A 19,308-nucleotide genomic window follows, 5' to 3' on the forward strand; every position below is an offset into this window, starting at 1 on the left:
GCCACAATCAATTACATGTGGCGCAGTTACACACATGTATCAAGAATGTGGCTAGTGAGATGTGAGGGGGGTTACGTAATGTCTGCTGGTGGTCGCGCCGGATCCTGCAATGACGTCGATGCGCGGCTCGTGTTCCAGATATTCAGGTCATTGTCGACGTTGTCGTCGTTGACTGGTTGTCGCACAATGTATCCCATGGTTTTAAAAAGCCGCCCGAAACCCTTTTGTCCAAAAATAAGGCGCTTACATCGGAGATCCTTTATCAAATCTTCGCAGACATACATACATACGTCTGCTCCTGAGAGCTTGGCGGTTATATAGTCAGCCAAGCATCCCCTCCTGAAGAGGGTGCCTGATCGATCCGGCACATTCCAACGTCCCCTTTCTTTTTGCTTTTTTTATCAGAGACCTTTCCTCCCCTTACTCTGACTCCCTTCCATCATCTGATTCTGCCACCTCCTAAGCTATGTCGGCGCAACTTGCAAATCTAGTGGGCAAGAAGATTCTCGCAGAATCCGCCCGGAATCATTTTGGACAAGAGGTAAAACCCATTCCATTTTCTGAACCGTCTTACTGTGGTAAACTATGGGCTAAGACAGTGTGTTGTTGTAGGACCCCTATTTCGAAGAGGTTCCCGCGTCACGCTTGAATCGCGCCTTCGGGAAGAAAACACAAAAGCGACGCAAAGCAGTCCCTCCCGGCCTGTCGCAGAACGACAGCAAGGTTCTGACGCAAGTGAAAAGAAGAGCATATCGCTTGGACTTATGTCTCTTTAGCCTGTGTGGAATCCGATTCGGATGGGGAAGTGTTATAGGTCTATTCCCATTGTAAGTTGCAATCTCTGCAGATGGTGTTCAATCCGAGACTCATACAAGGAATCAAACAGTATTGGAGATGGAGCAGACGCAGCATTGGCTTTGATGGTGGTGCACACCTGTGACAAAATCGACGGGGGCCTCCCATCGCGGCTGCGAATGATGATGCTCATGAATATCGTGATCGACTTCTTTATCGGCCTGGTTCCTTTCATTGGTGACGTTGCTGATGCCGTGTACAAATGCAACACGCGGAATGCCGTGCTTCTGGAAAAGCACTTGCGGGAAAAAGGGGCCAAGGCGCTTGCCAAACAAGAGAGGAGGCAGGATACAGCGGATATGAGCTTGCCGGACGAGTTCGACCGCTATGACGACGATACTTCGGGTGAGCCATCTAGCCACAAAGGCCAGCCACACAGTAGGAACACTGATGGACCAGCGAAGCCTCAAGCAGCACGGGATCCCAAGAAAAGCCGTTCACAAGGCAGATGGTTCGGAGGAAGAGCCCAACCGGAGGATGACCTTGAGACTGGAGTGATCGATAACTCCCGGCCCTCTCGGCGGCATTGATGATGTCACAGATAGATGCATTCGGGACAGTCAAAATAATAATGCCTACCCACAAACGCGGTATAGATGAATATGTGATTGAACCTTGATTTAACAGGTCAATTCGGGCTGGGACCGAGCACAGGCGTAGCAAAATTGAAGCTGTTCGTTGCCTTGTTCGCCCGTAATGTTTTCGTTCGTAGTCATGAAGGCCCCGCAGAAGTCGCACTGCAGTCCGCCGATAGATGTACCAGACGACTGGAGCTTACTGGCAGTCCTGGTCACGTTCAACATGACGCCGGGGTATTTCGCACCCTGAGTGCTGACATAACGGATCATCAGCTCATCGATCGACAAGTTCTTCGTGAGCGTATTCTCCGAGGGAGGCTCATCATGAACGATGATGCCAGCAAGCTCGGGAAAGAGGGTGGCATAGGTGCGTATCTCTGCCGTGAACACGTCCCGAAGCGGGAAGTTGAATTCTAGACCGAACGGCGACATTCCATCGCACACCTGCCACGTCACTGCAGAGCCGCGTCCCTTCGCAACGTTGGCGAGCGTCTTGGCGGCAAGCTTGCTGTCCGAGTCACCCCATACGATGCCACGGCATTCCATTTTCTTTGCGAAAGCAACGACGAGTTTGTTCAACAAGATTTGGTCGACATCGGACTTGGAAGTGGCTGATGAGATCGACCTGCGGAAGCGGGTTAAACGCTCCTCATCGGATAGAGAAGTGTCATCTGTGAAGTTCTCCCCAGCATACTGCGACATGATCTGATGGACATCCGGGTCAAGCTCGAAGATACTGTGGAAGGGGAGCCGGGTGAAGGAACAGAGTGGGAAGGTTTGCTGCGCGAGTGCAAAGCCTTCATCGTGCGGAGGAACAGGGGAGATCGTCGAAGGCTCAACGACGAGAACGAAAATTTCAAAGCCCGCAGGGCCGTGTTTCTTTGAGCGTAGTACCTCCAGCTGCTGGTGCAGCATGTGCAAAAGCACGGTGGAGGAGACGCCGTACGAAAGGGGGAGCAGCAATTTGCAGGGACCGGTCTGTGGCATATTCCTCCGGAGACGATAACGTTCCATGCGCCTGAAGGGCTTGAAGTTCAAGAATCGAATATAACATTCTCTGAATGGAGGGGTAACTGAGATCAGTATGGACTAGAAGCGGCGACAGGTATACTATAGGGGAGGCGAGACGTACTGGCACACGAAACGCTCGCGCAATGTAAAGGCCGGTTCGGCCTCATGGCAGTTCATACAGCGGTCAGGCAGCTCTTTTCCGGGCATTTTGGTGGTGTCAGGGGAGCAGTGTAATCGTGTGGGTTCATACAATAAAATTGTCGATAGTAATTAGTTTTCACGCGGGATGCCGGGTGGGGAGCGATTTTCGCCAGGCAGAATTTCTCGGCGGCGGGCAGAGCCACTGGCAGCACGGGCTTAGATAATACCCATGGGCGGGACCCCGTCAACAACACGCGGCTTCCCCGGTTTCAGCAGTTCAAGCCACGCTTCGTGAGATCGTCGCAAACATCACTCGGTCACCCAACGCATCCGAGTCTTGCCGACTTCCCCTGAGAAGGCCACTTCCTCCGTTGAATTTGCCCTCAAATTGTACCTGGAGCTTCTTATGATCCAGGGCTGCAACTAAACCCTGCTCTCGGCGACTCCGGAGCTCCGTCCTACTGCCAGGCACCCTACCGCATAGCTCCTTTTTCATTGTCACAATGAGAGGCTTGCTTCGGACCCTTGGCTTAACTGCCTTACTGGCAGGAAGCGTGCTGGCAAATGAAGTTGAACTAGTGCGCATTGTCTTTCACCATAATCTGAGGCTCGATGCTGACATCCGGTTTCCGCGCAGACACAAGATGAAGCCCATCGACAGCGTTGTTCGGGAATGTATAGTCGCAAAGCTTGGGGTGGAAGTGTCGATCCCTTCATCTTGACCAAATTCGTCCAAGAACCCCAGTCCGGTGATAGCGATCCTCTCGTCAGTCTCGTCATATTCGAATGGTCCGATGAGAATCTCATCGGCCGGCCTGTTCCGGGTGACTCTGGGGTACGACCACCCTTCCCTGACCATGATTATATTTGGATAATTCAACTCATATATGCGGCTTTAGGAAAGGGAAACTATCTGTGACGAGGCCAGCCTGCAGGCGAACCTCTGTTCGGAAGACCAAGTCGGCTCTTTCATTCTTGCTTCGAATGTCACCGAGGCCTCCAAGTTTCCCGTCGTTACCAAAGCAGTTCACCTAAATGATCCCGCGGCCATCAATTATCCTATCAAAAAGACTGGATTCTATTGTGTCAGCACATACGGATACTCCGGCGTGGACTACAAGGCCGTGATTGAGTTCAGAAACTCATACGGTGAACTTCCAGCTGCGCAGATCGCAAAGCTCCCGTTCTATGGTGGCTTGACTATCGTTTACGCAGTTGTCGGTCTGTAAGTATTTTCTAATGTCGCTGAGTTCAGTCAGGGTGGGGCTTATACTCAATAGGTTCTGGGCATTCCTTTACGTGCAAAACCGTCACGATATCTGTAAGTACAGGCTTTTGGGTGTCCAGTGACTATCCGCTAATCGTCTATAGTGCCCGTTCAAAATTACATCACCGCGATCCTTGTATTCCTCATTGTCGAGCAGTTGATGACTTGGGGCTTCTACGGTATGTCTAACGCTTTATACCACCAATGACCTCTGCTAACGCCCATTCAGACTATCAAAACCGCAACGGCTTAAACACCGGCGCAAAGGCATTGATGGTTATAGTTGCTGTGCTAAATGCAGGACGTAACGCTTTCTCGTTCTTCCTCCTGCTGATAGTGTGCATGGGCTATGGCGTTGTCAAGCCCTCGCTCGGTCGGACGATGATCTACGTTCGTATCCTTGCCATCACCCACTTCATCTTCGCTGTGATATATGCTGTCGCCAGTCTATCGATTACCCCGGACAGCGCCGGCCCGCTCGTCTTGCTCATCGTACTTCCTCTTGCTGGTACACTCACGGCATTCTACGTGTGGACGTTGAACTCCCTGAATGCGACAATGAAGGACCTTATCGACAGAAAGCAGAAGACGAAAGCCATGATGTACAAGAAGCTTTGGTGGTGCATTCTTGGTAGTATCGTCGTCATCTTCGGTTTCTTCTTTATCAACTCTATCGCCTTTGCAGGACGTAGCGAGGCCAGCTTCGTCCCCGAGCACTGGAAGTCCAGATGGTTTGTGCTGGATGGCTGGCTGAACCTGGTGTACTTCTTCGATATCGGATTTGTCGCCTATCTGTGGCGTCCTACTGCTAACAACAGACGGTTCGCTATGAGTGACGAGGTAAGCCTTGTTTGGAGCAATTGTGCGAGAATGCAAGATAAGCTAACAACATGCTAGATTGCGCAAGACGACGACGGGTTCGAGATTCGTTCCTTCGGCAGTGCATTGGATGAAGAGGACGCTTTTGGTGGACCCGAAGAACCTTCCGGTTCGGAGCATCGTCGTGACCTGTCACCTGTGCCTCCCAAGCCTGTGCCTGCAGCCCCGCGTCAACGGGAGTCCCTGGACGGTGAGACTATCTTCGCTGTCGGCGAGGACGGGGACAAATGGTCTGACGACGAAGATGAATCGCCGCGCAACTCCGGGGAACGAGAGCGGCTTACTGGCAAGCACAAGGACTAAATGCGGCTTCCGAAGCCACACGTGCCCCGTCGTGGGCATTGACATCCTAAAATTGCAGGGCCAAAAAGTCATTCTCGCAATTGCTATTTGTCTACTGTCTTGACTGTCTTGACTGTCGGAGACATGCGGCTACGTTGCCATATTTCGGGGAAAATTGGAAGTGTTGGTATTCTTCATGTGTTAGTTGGCTTTGCAGGCATATGATGGCGTTCGGCCTATGGTGTATTCCCCGTTGTTCAGTGTTTCGTGTGTTTTATGCTTCGAATGTAATGGAGGAGCGATATCTTTTCCTTTATTTTGTATAGATTCTCTACCATATGTAACTCCAGTTATGAAGCAATGTTTTCATTTCACTGATCATTATGCGTGACGCCAGTAACTCTATCTCAGCATTCACACAAGCTTTAGTATCCCATGCCTATCCATTATCACTTGCACTGATCCTACAGTGAGGAACAACTTCCAGCTACGTTGGAACGCTCTAAATCATACGCTCATTTAACGTCAATCCTATTCAGAATCTTATGACTGATCGAGCCCACTATGGAAACAGCTAGCTATGCTGGTGCTTCACCGTTTGAAGCAACAAAAATGGCCCTGAACGCCTCAAATCCCTCAACCCTCAGTAACTACATGAAGCCATAAACAACGCGTACTACGACGTCGGAAGGTCGTTGCCATAGCTCAATGAGAGCAAAGCAAGACAAAATACAGCGAAGCCATGCTACAAAATGAAAGTGTAAACCAGTGGCGCAGCCGGCCAACCAGCTAGCTGCCTGCCATCTTCTCTTCGTTCTTCATCCATGTTATTGCTTCCACCATGCGCATTCTTCTGATGTGAAGTGACTCAGCTCGGGGTAGCGTCTTCACTTTCTATTCCCATGGCCCTGACGCCTACATGTTCCTGGTTCGGGCCGGGTAATCACTAAGGGTCCAGTTCGACCTGGCTGAGCTTAAGTCATACTACCGTTACCGTTAACGTTAACTAGTGGTGACTTCCCGCACAACCCCCATAGAAACAACTTCTCCATCCACACGCGAGGGCCACCATGGTGACCAGCCCGGCGGCGCCGAGCATCGTCTCCAACAAGGCCTGCTTACCCAGTGCAGTGCCATGACTCACGAAAAATTCCGTCGGTTTCTATGATTCCATCTCTCCTAACACGACAATAACAACAACACTACCCCCACCATTCTTTTTTCCGCCCTTAACGAACGCAACCCACCCGCAATTCAACCCCGCCAGCTAGCTCGAGCAAAGACAGAATACGTACGCACGCACGCGAGCGCCCACACCCACCATGGCGCATCCCGAAAACCAAGTCGACGACGACGACGTCGCCTCTACTAGCGAGATCGAGATCTCTCCCTTCCAAGTCAGTCGAGAGCTCTCGGCTTCCCTCCTCACGCGATGTCGATCCCTCCTCGCCGAGATTAGCGAGTTCCAGGCCCTGTTGGTGGAAACACAACGTAACCCCCAGATCGTGGAGGTGCGGTCGCTGAAGTCGAATGTGCTGTCGGAGTTGCGCACGTTGGAGAAATTAGGCGCGCAGGTGCAGAAACTGCCTGAGCCGACGAAGGGCGATGGCGATGGGGAGGATAATAATAATGATACCGATGCTGGAGCGACTGATGGTGATGACTCGGCGGCGAGAAGACTGGTTCATACGTTGAAGTCTTCGAATTTGCCGTTTTATGAGGCTGTTTGGGCCATTGCGAAGAATACGTGTCGCGGGTTGGTTGCTTTTGGGAAGAGGTTTTATTGGGGGGATGATAATGGTGATAAAGGTGTTTCGGAGAAAAAGTCCGGGAGGGATAAGAAGAAGAGTGTGTTTGTGGATATCATTGCTGATGATGGGGAGGAGTGGGTGAAGGTGTCTACGGTTGCGGAGTCGAGGTTGTTGTTTGAGATGGCGGAGAAGGGATGGGAGGCTGATTCTGAGAGTGAGGATGGGGAGGCTCGAACGGTTCTACGGAATCATGATGGGGATAATGGTGGTGTGGAGGACGATGAGGATGAGGATGAGATTGAGCTGGTGAAGTTGGCTAAAGATTTGAGGACTGCGGCCAATGCTACGAGAGTCAGGTATAGACATCCTCGGCTGCGGTTTGTGGCGCCGAGGATTCGCGAGGGAAGCTGTGCGGAGATTGATGATCTTTTGAAGATTATTAGAGGCTATGGGATTAAAGTTGATTGTGGTGACAAGGCATATGCTGTGAATGGTACACAGGAGGGCTTGTCCCACCTCCTTCCGAAGCCGTTCAAACACTTCACTTCCACTATTAATGTGGACTGCACATTGATGCTTGCTGCGGTCTCAGATCTCTCGCATTACAAACATATCACCCAGTCTCCGCAGCATCATAAGGCCATCAATCGACAGATCGCCGTGGAGCATGAGCGACCTCTGTTGCCCACGGAGCTGTGGCCTGCGATGGATGCTTATGAACTGGTATGTGTTGAGGAGGCTGCAACACGGATGAAAGAGATCGTCAATATCATCGGCACCGACACTGAGAGGTTGCGCATGGAGATTCTGCTCGGCCAGCCCCCTTACGATACATATAGCCGAGAGGATCTCATTAAGAAATACCAGGAGCTGTCCGATTATGAGATGCCGGCACACTGGAAGATTCCCGTCAAGACAGTCGAGGCAAAGTCGGTGATTGCATCTGCGAAACTGCCGCCCGTCTATCAGAAGGTGGCCGAGAACCTCTCCGATATCAACTATAGTGTGTTTCTGTACGGATGGGCTGCGGGACTGGCGACGATCTCCAGCAATCGGACCGTGGTCAAGGAGATTGAGTCCATTATCGAGAAGCACAGAGATGGAGATGACAGCTTGGAGGGACCTCTTATCTGGGTGTGTGATACTGCCAGGAGCTTGATAGGCAAAGAAAAGAATCGAAAGAACTAGACCAACTAGTTCGAAGACTCTAACGGTAGATCGGACGACAACTAGAGAGATCGAGCATTCAGAGTCGTCTACATCAGACAGCATCTCTTTCCAAATTCTTGCAATTAGTGGTGTTTAGACCAGCAGAGCTCATAGCTGCTGTCGGGGTCGTCTCAGCAGCTGATGGGGGCATGGTGGCTCGCTACTTTTCAGAAGATCTGGAAGTGTCCTCTGGAAGCCAGAAAACAGTCTCTTTGTCGGCAGACGCAATCATGTTGTACCTCGGATTGTATTCAACGATGGCAGTCCGTCCGCGATGTGATAGTCTAGTCATTGGCTGCAATAGACCGTTTGGCTCTGGAGGAGATTGTTGTAGATCCCACACTAGCATGTCGGAATGATCTCCCGAACCACCAACCACGTATCGCCCATCAGGTGAGAAGCACGCATCCCCCTGACCGAGAGGCTTCCCGGTTGTCGATACCGGAGCAGCTCTCCCGGGTGATCCGGCTTTGCCCACCAAGAAGGCCTTGACGGTGCCCTCGAAAGCATCGAGAATGAAATGTCCATGGTAGTCCGTTCCGACCAGCAAGTGCTTGCCATCATTGGAAAATTCTAGGCGAGTCCACCCTCTGCCTCGGGTAGAAGGCGTATAGCGTTCTTCGTACGGCGCAAGATCGAAACTGGAGAAGGGAGCTTTGTCGTAGTTACGGAGGTCGTAGAGAAGGACCGATGCGGTAGATTGGGAGGCAATGGCGATGACAGAGGCGGACGGGTCGAAGGCCACAAGGTATGGAGTTGCGAGTTTCAGCTTTCCTTGCGCATTGCGAGAGCCGAGATCCCAGAGAGCAACTGTGTCGTCCTTGGAGCATGAGATGAAGGAGTCGCTGCCCGGCGACAGAGCTAAGCAGGTGACTTTGTCGGTGTGGCCCTGGAAGTAGCGAATGTAGCCTTCATTGTGAAGGTCCAACAAGCGCAAGGAATCTAAGTCGGTCAGAATAAGGGACAAGGAGGGAGGTGTGTGGCAGCAGACATACCATCAACCTTGGTGCTCGCATGAAGGACCTGGCGACTGTGGTGGGTGAATCTGGCTAGATGGGCGCCGTACTTTTTGCTGGGGACCGACTTTGTAGATTTGCCCTCCTTGATGTCGAAGACCTGGATAGTTTCATCATCGCCGGATGCCACCAAGTAATCACCCTGGTCATCAAAGTCTAGCGACGTCACATAATTGGAAGTATCCTGCTTGGGGCCTCGAAATGCCTATGATGGAAGAAACCGATAATTAGATGAGCGCCCCGGTCCACAAGAGCCATTGGACTAACCTTGGTAGGACGGAAGCTACGAATGATATCCGAGACCTTCTGGCATTGCAGGATTGGCTGCTGAGGCTGCGGTTGCGCCGTTGGCTGTGGTTGACCTTCCGCCATAATTCTTTGACTTGACTAGATTGATAATGATAAAGTGCGATTGCGGGGAACAGGATGCAAGTTGTCAGGATGTCCACGATGTTTAAGCTAGCTTACAATCCAGACAGATCCTTTTGCTTCTACCCGGCTATTTCTCCGAGATTCCTCGACCTGCAAGGATTCCACCCAAACTGACCCGAGTAGAGAAGTAGTCAAGGTCGTCATTTGGAGGAAGCAGACGCGCCTGACGATGGATTTTGACGCGTTTGACCGACTTCCGCGGATGCTTGTTGTTCCGGTCCGACGCTTACCATCGGCAGTGGAGATACCGATTGGCCGAGGTCGGAGGCTCTGGACTGCAAAGTGCGGATCTCGTGGCCAATTACTAACCAATTATCGGCTGCGGAAACCAATCCGAGCGGCGTTGGAACTGTCGGACGGAGGCTTGAATGGCGGAGGGAATCTCACGGCATGAACACCTCAGCTCTGACACCGTTTTGACTTTCTGACAAGTCCTTCGCTCGCCCTACTCTTCCACTGCACCGTCACTGAGTCTGTCATCTTCCCCTCCTGGGGCACTCAGCATCGCTTCACGCAACAGCCAGGTCGTCTCTCGATTCTACCGGCGCCCTTGTCGGCCTCGCTTTTGCCCTTCCGCGCGCAGACTCGGTCCACTTCCCTCCGTTAGCGGAGACGAATCTGAATAGATACAATGTCCACAACAACAGGGTACGTGGTCATGGTGCCTCCAAATTCGTCAGATTACGGTCGCGTTAACGCATTTTATCGTTCTCTACAGAGCATTCATCGCAGGAGGTGTTGCAGCATGCGGAGCAGTGACGGTCACTCATAGCTTTGAGACGGTGAAGATTCGGTACAGTCTTCCTCCCCTATTCGGAGTGTTGCGGATTACTCCTCGCCAGCTGTGTCGCCGGATGCTAATTGGTATACTACGAAAGCCTGCAACTGCAGGGTGAACTGCAGGCCAAGCAGGACGCTGCCAAGAAATACCGGGGTGTCTTGCACGGTGTGAAGGTTATTCTACAAAATGAGGGTCCCCGCGGTCTTTTTCGGGGAATAGGCTCGGCTGTACGTTCATATGTCAGCATCTGACGGTATTTGTATAGCTAACAGCCGCTGCAGTATATCTACCAAGTCCTGCTCAACGGTTGCCGTCTGGGTTTCTATGAACCGCTGCGCAAGGGTCTGGCAACGACGATATACCAGGATGCTCAAGTTCAGTCTCTGGGCGTTAATGTCGTCGCCGGTGCTGCGTCTGGTATCATCGGAGCTGCTGCGGGTTCGCCCTTTTTCCTGGTCAAGACTCGCCTGCAATCGTTCTCCCCGTTCCTGCCCGTCGGCACCCAGCACAACTACAAGAACTCGTTTGATGGTCTGCGGAAGATCCACTCGACGGAGGGAGTTTCTGGCTTATACCGTGGAGTTGGCGCGGCGATGGTACGAACTGGCTTTGGTAGTTCCGTTCAGCTTCCTACCTATTTCTTCGCCAAGCGCCGCCTGATGAAGCACCTGGGCATGGAAGATGGTCCAGGTCTGCACCTGGCCAGTAGCACGGCATCTGGCTTTGTCGTCTGCTGTGTTATGCACCCGCCTGGTATGTTCTACGCTTACAAAACGACTGAGCTCAGCTAAATTGTTTTTCAGACACCATTATGTCCAGAATGTACAACCAAACGGGCAACCTCTACAAGGGCGTGTTCGATTGCTTGTTCAAGACCATCAAGACGGAGGGTGTGTTGGCGATTTACAAGGGATACTTTGCCCATCTTGCGCGCATTCTGCCTCACACGGTATGTGATGTTCGACACCCAGTCTTTTAGGCGATGCACTAACCTGGCTGTAGATCTTGACCCTCAGTTTGGCGGAGCAGACCAACAAAGTCATGCGCAGACTGGAGGATCGGTTCCTCTCTGATTCGTTGAAGGAGAACTTGTAGTCACCGTAGTATAATAGCGACATTGGCATACCCCCCTGAAACTTTGCGACATTTATAGAGACGTTTCGGGACATGGTTTTGGTTCTGCATTGTTGAGCAGCAGCAGCAGCAGCATGGCCAGCATCGCGTGATGTGTATGTACATAGGGCGTTCTGTCTTGGGTCGTCATGCTGTGCTCTTAGATTTGGAGATATATTTGGATAAATAGCTTGAATAGAATTGGAGTTGGCCATGCGCAGTACTTGCCTGGTGTTGGAGTACTATATGTGATGCAATCTTCAAGAAGCTTTAGGAAAGTCCTGTCGCATGATGAAGAGGTATGCGGACGCGCGAGAACCTCACCGGACACAATATGGGGAAATGAACAGTTAATGGGTGTCGAACTAGACGAGCCGCCCAAGACAGGATGTGGATACCATGGAGCTTATAAAAGGAATTGGGGCAAGCAACTACGCGCACTAGTCAGTGGTTCCATGTTGAATCAAGCTAGGAATGATGATTGCATTGCTTTCTTCCGTCGGATGCATGAGCTCGGGATCAGACGCGTCGTGTTTGGTGCCGATGGAACTGTCCATACACGATCCAAAGCCGAGAATGTAAACAACAAAAGAGTTCGTCAACGATGTCCAAGAAGAACCTTGCGACGATGTTACTTTTTTATCTTGCCCTCAAAGAAAACGAAATCTTGGTCTACTGTATAACCACGGATGATCAATGTTGCAGCACGCTCCCGACGCGTCGCAGCGGTAACGTCATCACCGACAGCAAAGACAGGCTGAAAGCCCCCCCACTGGGGCCCAGCTGAAGCCAGCTGAATCTAGAATCAAAGTGGGAAAGAGAAGCAAGGATCCTTCTTCCATTAGGGTCAAAACATCCGTAAATCCGTGGGTGGGTGCAGGCAGCTGCCCAATGTGGATGGGGGGAAGCAAGACGCGACGCGTTCAGCACAGACGCTGTTGCTTCTTGGCCGTCGGAGTAACCCAACTTGGGGGTCGGCGATCCAAAATTTCTTTTCAGCTTCGGATTAAACCGAGTGGAGATGGCGGATGAGCTCGGCTTATTGATGATGTCGTAAAGAGTACCTAAGCAGCTGCAGGGACTGGTAAGACTGTAAGGTACGGTATAGGTGGGTTGGGAGATGGAGACATGAGACAAGTATCATTATCCAATGATTGGTGTAAATGTATAATGAGATGTGAAATCTTATATGATAACTACGTATTACTGAAAAGGGATAGAAGGAGAGATAGTTGAATGGATTGACAGAATCGATCGAGGGGCTCTAAGATGGGAGTTCGATCTGATAAGATAGCAGCTGGTTACGAGACGCGACTACTTTTTCACTAGAGCCTCTAGGCATCGACGTGCTCCGGGCTTGTCTCCAGGCACCCGCCTCTTCAGGAATGTGGAGAGGGACAATTCAGGAAACTTGCTGCAGGTCTTGCAGCTAATGATACAGGAATAATGGGTCAGTGGAGATCGAAACACCGGATGAGAATCCAGCCGGTGGTGTGAGGATGGAGTCTGACTGAGTTCAAGACGTGATGGACGCGCCGAGCATCAACAACCCGCCCGGATCAATAGTTGTTCCCGCCAGCCACCGGGTCCAAAGTCGCGCCAAGTCACGTGCGACGTGACTCGCCCGTCGCGCTAAGGATCACGTCCTCGTCTGCCGGCGAGTATTTCTTGTCGCCTCGCCCTCCCTCGCTGCAGCTCTTTTTCTTCACATCCCACCACCAGCTCAGTCTATTGGAGTGTTTTTCTGTGTCTGTGTGATCAATTCGTCTTTGACTTTTATCTCCTTCATCTACACACAATCAACACCATGTCTGTACAACTCACTCCCTCTAAGCAGGTATGTGATGTCACGTCTCTCGCCTCCCACCCTCGACGCGTGATTACAGCCAGATAAGCTAACACGCGTTGCTTCCATAGGCTGCTTCCTCGCTCGAGAACCTCAAGATGAGCGATTCGCCTGTTAAGAAGCTCAACTTCGGTGGCAAGGAGAACGCGCCTGCTGCCGTCGACGTGACCGCCGACAAGCCCGTTGAGAAGCCCGTCGAAGCCCCCAAGGTCGCGCCCGGTATCAAGGAGATGGAGGCCAGCGAGCCTCTGCTCCAAGAGAACCCTCACCGTTTCGTTCTTTTCCCCATCAAGTACCACGAGGTGAGTGACACGCGCGTTACGCGTTACGCGTAAAGTGGAATTTTTCGCTTCCCGCCCGCGACAATTGGCATGTGCGCTAACGCCGCATTCTCGCACCCGACAGATCTGGCAGATGTACAAGAAGGCCGAGGCCTCTTTCTGGACCGCCGAGGAAATTGATCTTTCCAAGGATTTGCACGACTGGCACAACCGCCTGAACGACGACGAGCGTTACTTCATCTCTCACGTTCTCGCGTTCTTCGCTGCCTCCGATGGCATTGTCAACGAGAACCTCGTCGAGCGTTTCAGCGGCGAGGTCCAGGTTCCCGAGGCTCGTTGCTTCTACGGTTTCCAGATCATGATGGAGAACATCCACTCCGAGACCTACTCTCTCCTCATCGACACCTACATCAAGGAGCCCAAGCAGCGCACCTACCTCTTCGACGCTATTGATACCAGTATGTACCTCCAACCGGGATTGTGATTGGTCAATGGATGCTAACCCCTGCAGTCCCCTGCATTGCCAAGAAGGCCGATTGGGCCATCAAGTGGATCCAGGACAGGGAATCTACCTTCGCTCAGCGTCTCGTTGCTTTCGCTGCCGTTGAGGGTATTTTCTTCTCCGGTTCCTTCGCTTCCATCTTCTGGCTCAAGAAGCGTGGTCTCATGCCTGGTCTGACCTTCTCCAACGAGCTCATCTCTCGTGACGAGGGTCTGCACACCGACTTCGCCTGCCTGCTGTTCTCCCACCTGAACAACCGCCCCAGCAAGCAGGTTGTTGAGGACATCATCGTCGAGGCCGTCGGCATTGAGCAGGAGTTCCTGACTGACGCTCTGCCCTGTGCTCTGCTGGGCATGAACTCCAAGCTGATGTGCCAGTACATCGAGTTCGTCGCGGACCGCCTGTTGGTGGCTCTCGGCAACAAGAAGTACTACAACGCTACCAACCCCTTCGACTTCATGGAGTCGATCTCGCTGGCGGGTAAGACCAACTTCTTCGAGAAGCGGGTGGGTGACTACCAGAAGGCTGGTGTCATGGCCAGCACGAAGAAGGAAGAGGAGCCCAAGACCAACGGTAACGGTCTCAGCTTCGATGAGGACTTCTAAACACCGCAACAAAATGATGCCACTATACCCGGTTGTTGGCACCAGCCACGATATGTTTGATTCTGGGTGTTTACGAGGATATTTGACTATACGCATGGGATTGGCGTTTATTGGATGGGATTGATTCCTCTTTCTTATAATTGTTAATGTTTGACTCTTGTATTTAGAGAAATGTACATTGGATATTACTTGATGGTTTTAATATGCACGTAGCATTTCTATAACGTAATGTCCCAACCATAAGTGCAGGAATCAATGCACCGACCAGATAAAGACGGTTGGCTACTATCCCGCAGCTGCAAGATCAACCATGTATCCTCACCACAATGCTAAAGCCTTACAGAATATGCACATTTTCAAGAAACAAGATATCATCCATAGAAAGAAAGAGATAGAGAAATAGAAAGATCACCTCTTCCCCTTCCCCCCCTTCTTCTTCCCTTTCCCTCCCTTCCCAGCTGCACCAGCATTACCCCCCTCCCCAGCTACCGTCTGTCCCTCAGCAGCAGCAACAGCAGGAGCATCCCCCATCTCCACATCACCAGCACCACCAGCAGGAGCAGGATTCCCCAACCCCAACCCCTCAACATCAGCCCCCGCCGCCAACTTCCCCAACGAGGTAATCAACCGGCCGACCTCGGCGCCCTTGTTCGTACGGTATTTCAAACAGATGCCGGATCCCGGGTGATAGGTCTTGAGTTCGAGGACGGCGATGCGGGGTTTGGGTTCGGTTTCTTCTGTAGATGTGGGTTGTGTTGTCGAGGATGGTTTGGTGGATGTGGATGTGCGGGGGAAGGTGTATTTTGTTGTGATTCTCTATACAGGGGGATCTTTTGTTAGTTAATGTTTAGGTGATAGGTAGTAGGGGTGGGGGGAGAGGGAGGATGTACCGTGTCTGGGTAGGCTTGGAGGAGGAGAGAGGATTGTTCGAGGTAGGATTGTGAGGTTGGGAGGTAGGGCATTTTGGTGGTGTAGGTCCCTCTGATTGAGGAGGTGTGTATTTGGGAGGTTTGGTGTGGGGTTTAGAATTTGAGGGTTGTAGAGTGGAATCGTGGTGTAGAGGTGAACTGGGTTGCTGGTGTGAAGCTGGATTATTTCTGGTGTTTTGCGGCGCCGCTCGGAGGTGGGAAGTTGAAGTTGGTGGTTAGGTGGTGCTTGAGCTAGCGGGCGGTGTGTGGTGCCGCAGTCGATTGACAGCTCGAACACCCATAGTATGCTACAGCTCGGCAAACTACTCTAGTATCTATTATGACTCTAATACTGATTCTGGTCAATTCATCGTTATTCATCAATCGTCCCTCGTATAGATGCCTACTGTTATCCTGTAGGCTATTGTACATACATACACAGCTAATTACATGCTCATATACATCAATCATCCTATGTCCAGGCTCGTCCTGATCCAACATCATATACACTGTGCATCAGCTAATAGGTCGTGCGCATCGCACACACACTAGTCGCTGCTTCCCATTTCTTGCTTTGGTCGCCCGGAAATTCGTCCCCCGGCAATTATCGCACTTCAATACCTCGCCGTCTTCCCCGTCCCCGTTCGACGACGCATAGTCGCTGCTCAGCGCACTGCCCAGGCTCAATTGGCGCTCCCCCGGCACCGACAGTCGATGCGGAGTGAGGAGTCCGTTGCCCTCTTGGCGCTTACGATTCTGCACCGTCATTGCATCATGCGCAATTTTATTGTAGAATGCGTAGCTCTGCTCCCCTTGCAACCAGAGCGGGTTATCTTTGTCGCCGCCCTTGGGGAACCAGGTGGTCCCGGCGACGGGCTGCCTGCTGTCGACTGCAGCACCGTTGTGCCCATTCCGGGTGGTGTCTGCGCTGGATCGTCGGCTGTCCATGGAATTTTTATACGCGGAGGGCGGAGGGGAGGTGGTATAGATAGAGCGTGAATCGGGTCGTGCTCCCGTCGAGACTCGTCCCGGGCTGGCGTAGCCCGGCAGAGTGTCGCGCACTGACTTGTGGGGAGACGGGCTGCGTGTGCGCGGCGTGCGCATGCCGGAACGGTTGCCATGTCGGATAACAGAGTTGCGCCACGAAATGATGCGCTCCGACGGCGTCGTCTTCATTGAATCCTTGCCGATGGAGGAGGCAATGCTGTGGCGCGCCGAGTTGGTGCGTCGTAGAATGCGTCGCGATATCGTGGAATGCGTGTCCCAACTGTCGTAGCGCCGTTTTAGGTAGGCACAGTCTTGTCGCAAGACTTTGATCTTCCCGGCATAGTCTGCCACGATGAGGATGTTCCCGTCCGGGTGCGTGGACCGCGACATGAACGTCGGAGACTCTTGCGCCAGCTTACTAGCCGCCGACATGCGGTTCGCTCGTCCATTCTCTTTGTCCGCCTGACTGACGAGCGTCACGGGAGGCGGATTGCAGATATCATAAATGGGATCCTCGGAAAATCCCAAGACCTGTTTGGCGCGGGTGGGCGCCATGATGGCGGCTGTCACCAGGGCGGATTGTGTGTCGAAGATCTCCACGGCCCGTTTGTCGGCGTCTTTCTCCACGGGCCCCACCGGCCAGACATAGGTGCGGCGATCCTCACTGCCGCAGATGATGTGTTTGCCGTCATTGCTGAAGGAGGCGCGGATCTGGCTGCACGTGTTCTCATTGCCGCGGTATTTTGCCTCCAGCGTCCGGTCGCGAAAGTTGTAGAGTCGAATGCGGGAGTCGTTGCTGGTGATCAACAGTTTGACCTCGCCGTGCGGGTCGCCATGCGGCAACGACATGGTGTCGATTCCGGTGATTTTGCTGCCCTTGGCGTTGCGACCGCGAGCAGAGCGCACGTGAATCTGTCCAACCGCCTTGAGGCCGTCGGTCTCGTAGATATTGCAAAGTCCGTTCAGACTGCCCGAGATCGAATGTCGTCCGTCCGGTGTGAATGCCACCGCGGTAATCATGTCGGGGACCGTGGCCACGAAAGCCACGCTCTTGTCGGGAATACTCCAGAGTCGCAGTTTCGTGTCCAGCGACCCCGCTAGGAAGAACCGGTCATCGCGTGGGTGGAATTGGATGGAGGTGACGAAATCGCTGTGTTGGAAGCAGCAGAGACACTCGGGTCGGCTAACATGCCACAGCCGGACGGTCTTGTCCATGGAGGAGGAAAGCAGGAAATTGTTCTGTCGCCCGCATTAGTGGATGCTACGCATTGCACCGCCTATAGTCAGTTTTCATGGTACCTTGCTCCAGCTGAGGTCCAGGATACTGCCGGTATGGCCCTCGTACACCTGGACCGGTTGCGTTTTGAACACTTGGGCGTTGAGTCGTGGCGCATCGTCGTCACTACCCGGCTCACTGGAGGTCCGATCCTCTGGCGACGCCACGACTTGCCAGACGCGCACCTTGCGGTCCTGCCCGGCGGCAGCCATGTATTTGCCATCATTGGAGAACACCAGCGCCCAGATCGCCTTGCCCGTATATTTTTCGTTCTGCGGGCCTGCCGTGGAGATGGCGTCATGGTCCGAGACGCTGGCCGAGTCGTCGGCGCCGTCCAGCTCCTGAGCCAGGAAGACCCGGTTAAACGTCTTCTCCTTCTTGTAGTGTGCGCGCACGCGGATGTACTTCGGCGGGGGAGGAAATCGTGGTACGAAGCCTATGGGCTGAGCGGCAGCGTCGGGATCCATGCGGCTGGTTTCGGGCTCGGAGACATCGTCTTCGTCGTCCGGGTACTCGGTCTTCTTCTTGCCGGGGATGATTCGACTCAGGAAGGATACCCCTTTCCTATGAGGGAAGCCCACCGAATTAGCTGTAGGTTCCTGGGCAGGAACTGCATGGGATAAGAAGCAACGAGCGACGGGTGACACAGTGCGGGGTCACGCCGTCAGCCGGGGCTGAGAGGGAAACATTGGCTGACTCGGCACCGGGCGAGGCCAAGTGGCACTTACTTCTTCTCCTTCGGAGCCTTCGTATACATCGCGGTCTCTCCGCGGGCAGAGCCATGGTCCAACGAGGCGCGTGGATCGCTTCCGCCCAGCTCCGCCTCGGTGGAGGCTCTCCCTAACAGCTTCAAAGGAATGGTTTTTTGGGTGTTGGTTCGTTTGATGATATGCTATCGCGACGCACAGAGTCAATCAACCGCTGAGGCGAATTCCAGAGGCACAAAAGACACAGTATGAGCCTTACTTGAGATAGGGGATCGATGGCGCTGGAGTCGGCGCTGGAGTGGACAAAGGTAGGGGAGGAGGCGAGATTCTTGACGGAGCCGTTGCTGGCGGCCGGAATGGTGCGGGAATCCTTTCTGGCATGCTGTTGGTATCCGTTCGACGCAGCGGTCACATCGGAGGCGGAGCCTGCATAGGATAATCCCCCGGGCGGAGGAAGAGTAAGCCAACGATGCTCACAATTGTGGATTTATGGATTGGGCCCGGTCGGAGGGTATGGAAAGAAGATGACTGGCCAGCGCGACCGGGGCGAGCCTTGCGGGAGGTAGGGGAGGGAAGTTCAAGTAGCAGCAGTAGTAGTTATGGTTGTAATTGGGACGTACCGATCGGAAAACTTTGCGAGGAGCGGAGGAGACTAGGATTGGGAGAACTGGGACTGTGATCGCCGCGATTGAAGATGGTAGGACTATTGGAGGCGGAGGTGGACAGATCGTGGTGAATGATGCTGGACGACGAGGCGTTGGTGGTGATGATGGCAGGCACGGTCGAGGCCCGCGATGGCCCTTCTTGCTCGTCGCGCATTCCCTCCGCCATGGCTCGGGTGTCGCCGGGAATGGCGCATGGGAAGTGAGTTGGTTGGAAGT

The 19,308-nt window shown here is 53.0% G+C and overlaps 9 protein-coding genes across 9 annotated transcripts; 5 read left to right on the forward strand and 4 right to left on the reverse strand.

Annotated features, from left to right (window-relative positions):
- Positions 1–466: 466 nt before the first annotated feature.
- Positions 467–1,385, forward strand: AtWU_01155 (DUF4112 domain-containing protein; the record flags this gene model as incomplete). The annotated part of the gene is made up of 3 exons (XM_035496270.1): positions 467–541; positions 613–827; positions 887–1,385. The coding sequence occupies 3 exons, from the start codon at positions 467–469 to the stop codon at positions 1,383–1,385; spliced, it is 789 nt and encodes a 262-aa protein (XP_035352163.1).
- Positions 1,386–1,475: 90 nt separating this feature from the next.
- On the reverse strand, positions 1,476–2,651 carry AtWU_01156 (uncharacterized protein; the record flags this gene model as incomplete). The annotated part of the gene is made up of 2 exons (XM_035496271.1): positions 1,476–2,490; positions 2,566–2,651. 2 exons carry the CDS (start codon positions 2,649–2,651, stop codon positions 1,476–1,478), a joined length of 1,101 nt encoding a protein of 366 aa, XP_035352164.1.
- Positions 2,652–3,088: 437 nt separating this feature from the next.
- Positions 3,089–5,034, forward strand: AtWU_01157 (putative integral membrane protein (Ptm1); the record flags this gene model as incomplete). The annotated part of the gene is made up of 7 exons (XM_035496272.1): positions 3,089–3,163; positions 3,223–3,420; positions 3,485–3,810; positions 3,866–3,906; positions 3,957–4,031; positions 4,082–4,692; positions 4,750–5,034. The coding sequence occupies 7 exons, from the start codon at positions 3,089–3,091 to the stop codon at positions 5,032–5,034; spliced, it is 1,611 nt and encodes a 536-aa protein (XP_035352165.1).
- A 1,301-nt stretch (positions 5,035–6,335) lies between these two features.
- On the forward strand, positions 6,336–7,952 carry AtWU_01158 (uncharacterized protein; the record flags this gene model as incomplete). Its single annotated transcript, XM_035496273.1, has 1 exon — positions 6,336–7,952. The coding sequence occupies one exon, from the start codon at positions 6,336–6,338 to the stop codon at positions 7,950–7,952; it is 1,617 nt and encodes a 538-aa protein (XP_035352166.1).
- Positions 7,953–8,133: 181 nt separating this feature from the next.
- On the reverse strand, positions 8,134–9,361 carry AtWU_01159 (WD-repeat containing protein SWD2; the record flags this gene model as incomplete). Its single annotated transcript, XM_035496274.1, has 3 exons — positions 8,134–8,915; positions 8,969–9,194; positions 9,257–9,361. 3 exons carry the CDS (start codon positions 9,359–9,361, stop codon positions 8,134–8,136), a joined length of 1,113 nt encoding a protein of 370 aa, XP_035352167.1.
- Positions 9,362–10,052: 691 nt separating this feature from the next.
- Positions 10,053–11,297, forward strand: AtWU_01160 (putative mitochondrial oxaloacetate transporter (Oac); the record flags this gene model as incomplete). Its single annotated transcript, XM_035496275.1, has 6 exons — positions 10,053–10,069; positions 10,140–10,214; positions 10,300–10,429; positions 10,484–10,955; positions 11,006–11,151; positions 11,205–11,297. 6 exons carry the CDS (start codon positions 10,053–10,055, stop codon positions 11,295–11,297), a joined length of 933 nt encoding a protein of 310 aa, XP_035352168.1.
- A 1,825-nt stretch (positions 11,298–13,122) lies between these two features.
- On the forward strand, positions 13,123–14,549 carry AtWU_01161 (ribonucleotide-diphosphate reductase subunit RNR2; the record flags this gene model as incomplete). Its single annotated transcript, XM_035496276.1, has 4 exons — positions 13,123–13,152; positions 13,233–13,463; positions 13,567–13,900; positions 13,954–14,549. 4 exons carry the CDS (start codon positions 13,123–13,125, stop codon positions 14,547–14,549), a joined length of 1,191 nt encoding a protein of 396 aa, XP_035352169.1.
- A 408-nt stretch (positions 14,550–14,957) lies between these two features.
- AtWU_01162 (SRP9/SRP21 family protein) lies at positions 14,958–15,511 on the reverse strand (the record flags this gene model as incomplete). The annotated part of the gene is made up of 2 exons (XM_035496277.1): positions 14,958–15,365; positions 15,440–15,511. The coding sequence occupies 2 exons, from the start codon at positions 15,509–15,511 to the stop codon at positions 14,958–14,960; spliced, it is 480 nt and encodes a 159-aa protein (XP_035352170.1).
- Positions 15,512–15,973: 462 nt separating this feature from the next.
- On the reverse strand, positions 15,974–19,258 carry AtWU_01163 (WD40 repeat domain-containing protein; the record flags this gene model as incomplete). The annotated part of the gene is made up of 5 exons (XM_035496278.1): positions 15,974–17,683; positions 17,744–18,284; positions 18,449–18,612; positions 18,687–18,853; positions 19,048–19,258. 5 exons carry the CDS (start codon positions 19,256–19,258, stop codon positions 15,974–15,976), a joined length of 2,793 nt encoding a protein of 930 aa, XP_035352171.1.
- Between the last annotated feature and the right edge of the window lie 50 nt (positions 19,259–19,308).

Source organism: Aspergillus tubingensis (genome assembly GCF_013340325.1).
Source record: "Aspergillus tubingensis WU-2223L DNA, scaffold_2, whole genome shotgun sequence".
Lineage (NCBI taxonomy): Eukaryota > Fungi > Ascomycota > Eurotiomycetes > Eurotiales > Aspergillaceae > Aspergillus > Aspergillus tubingensis.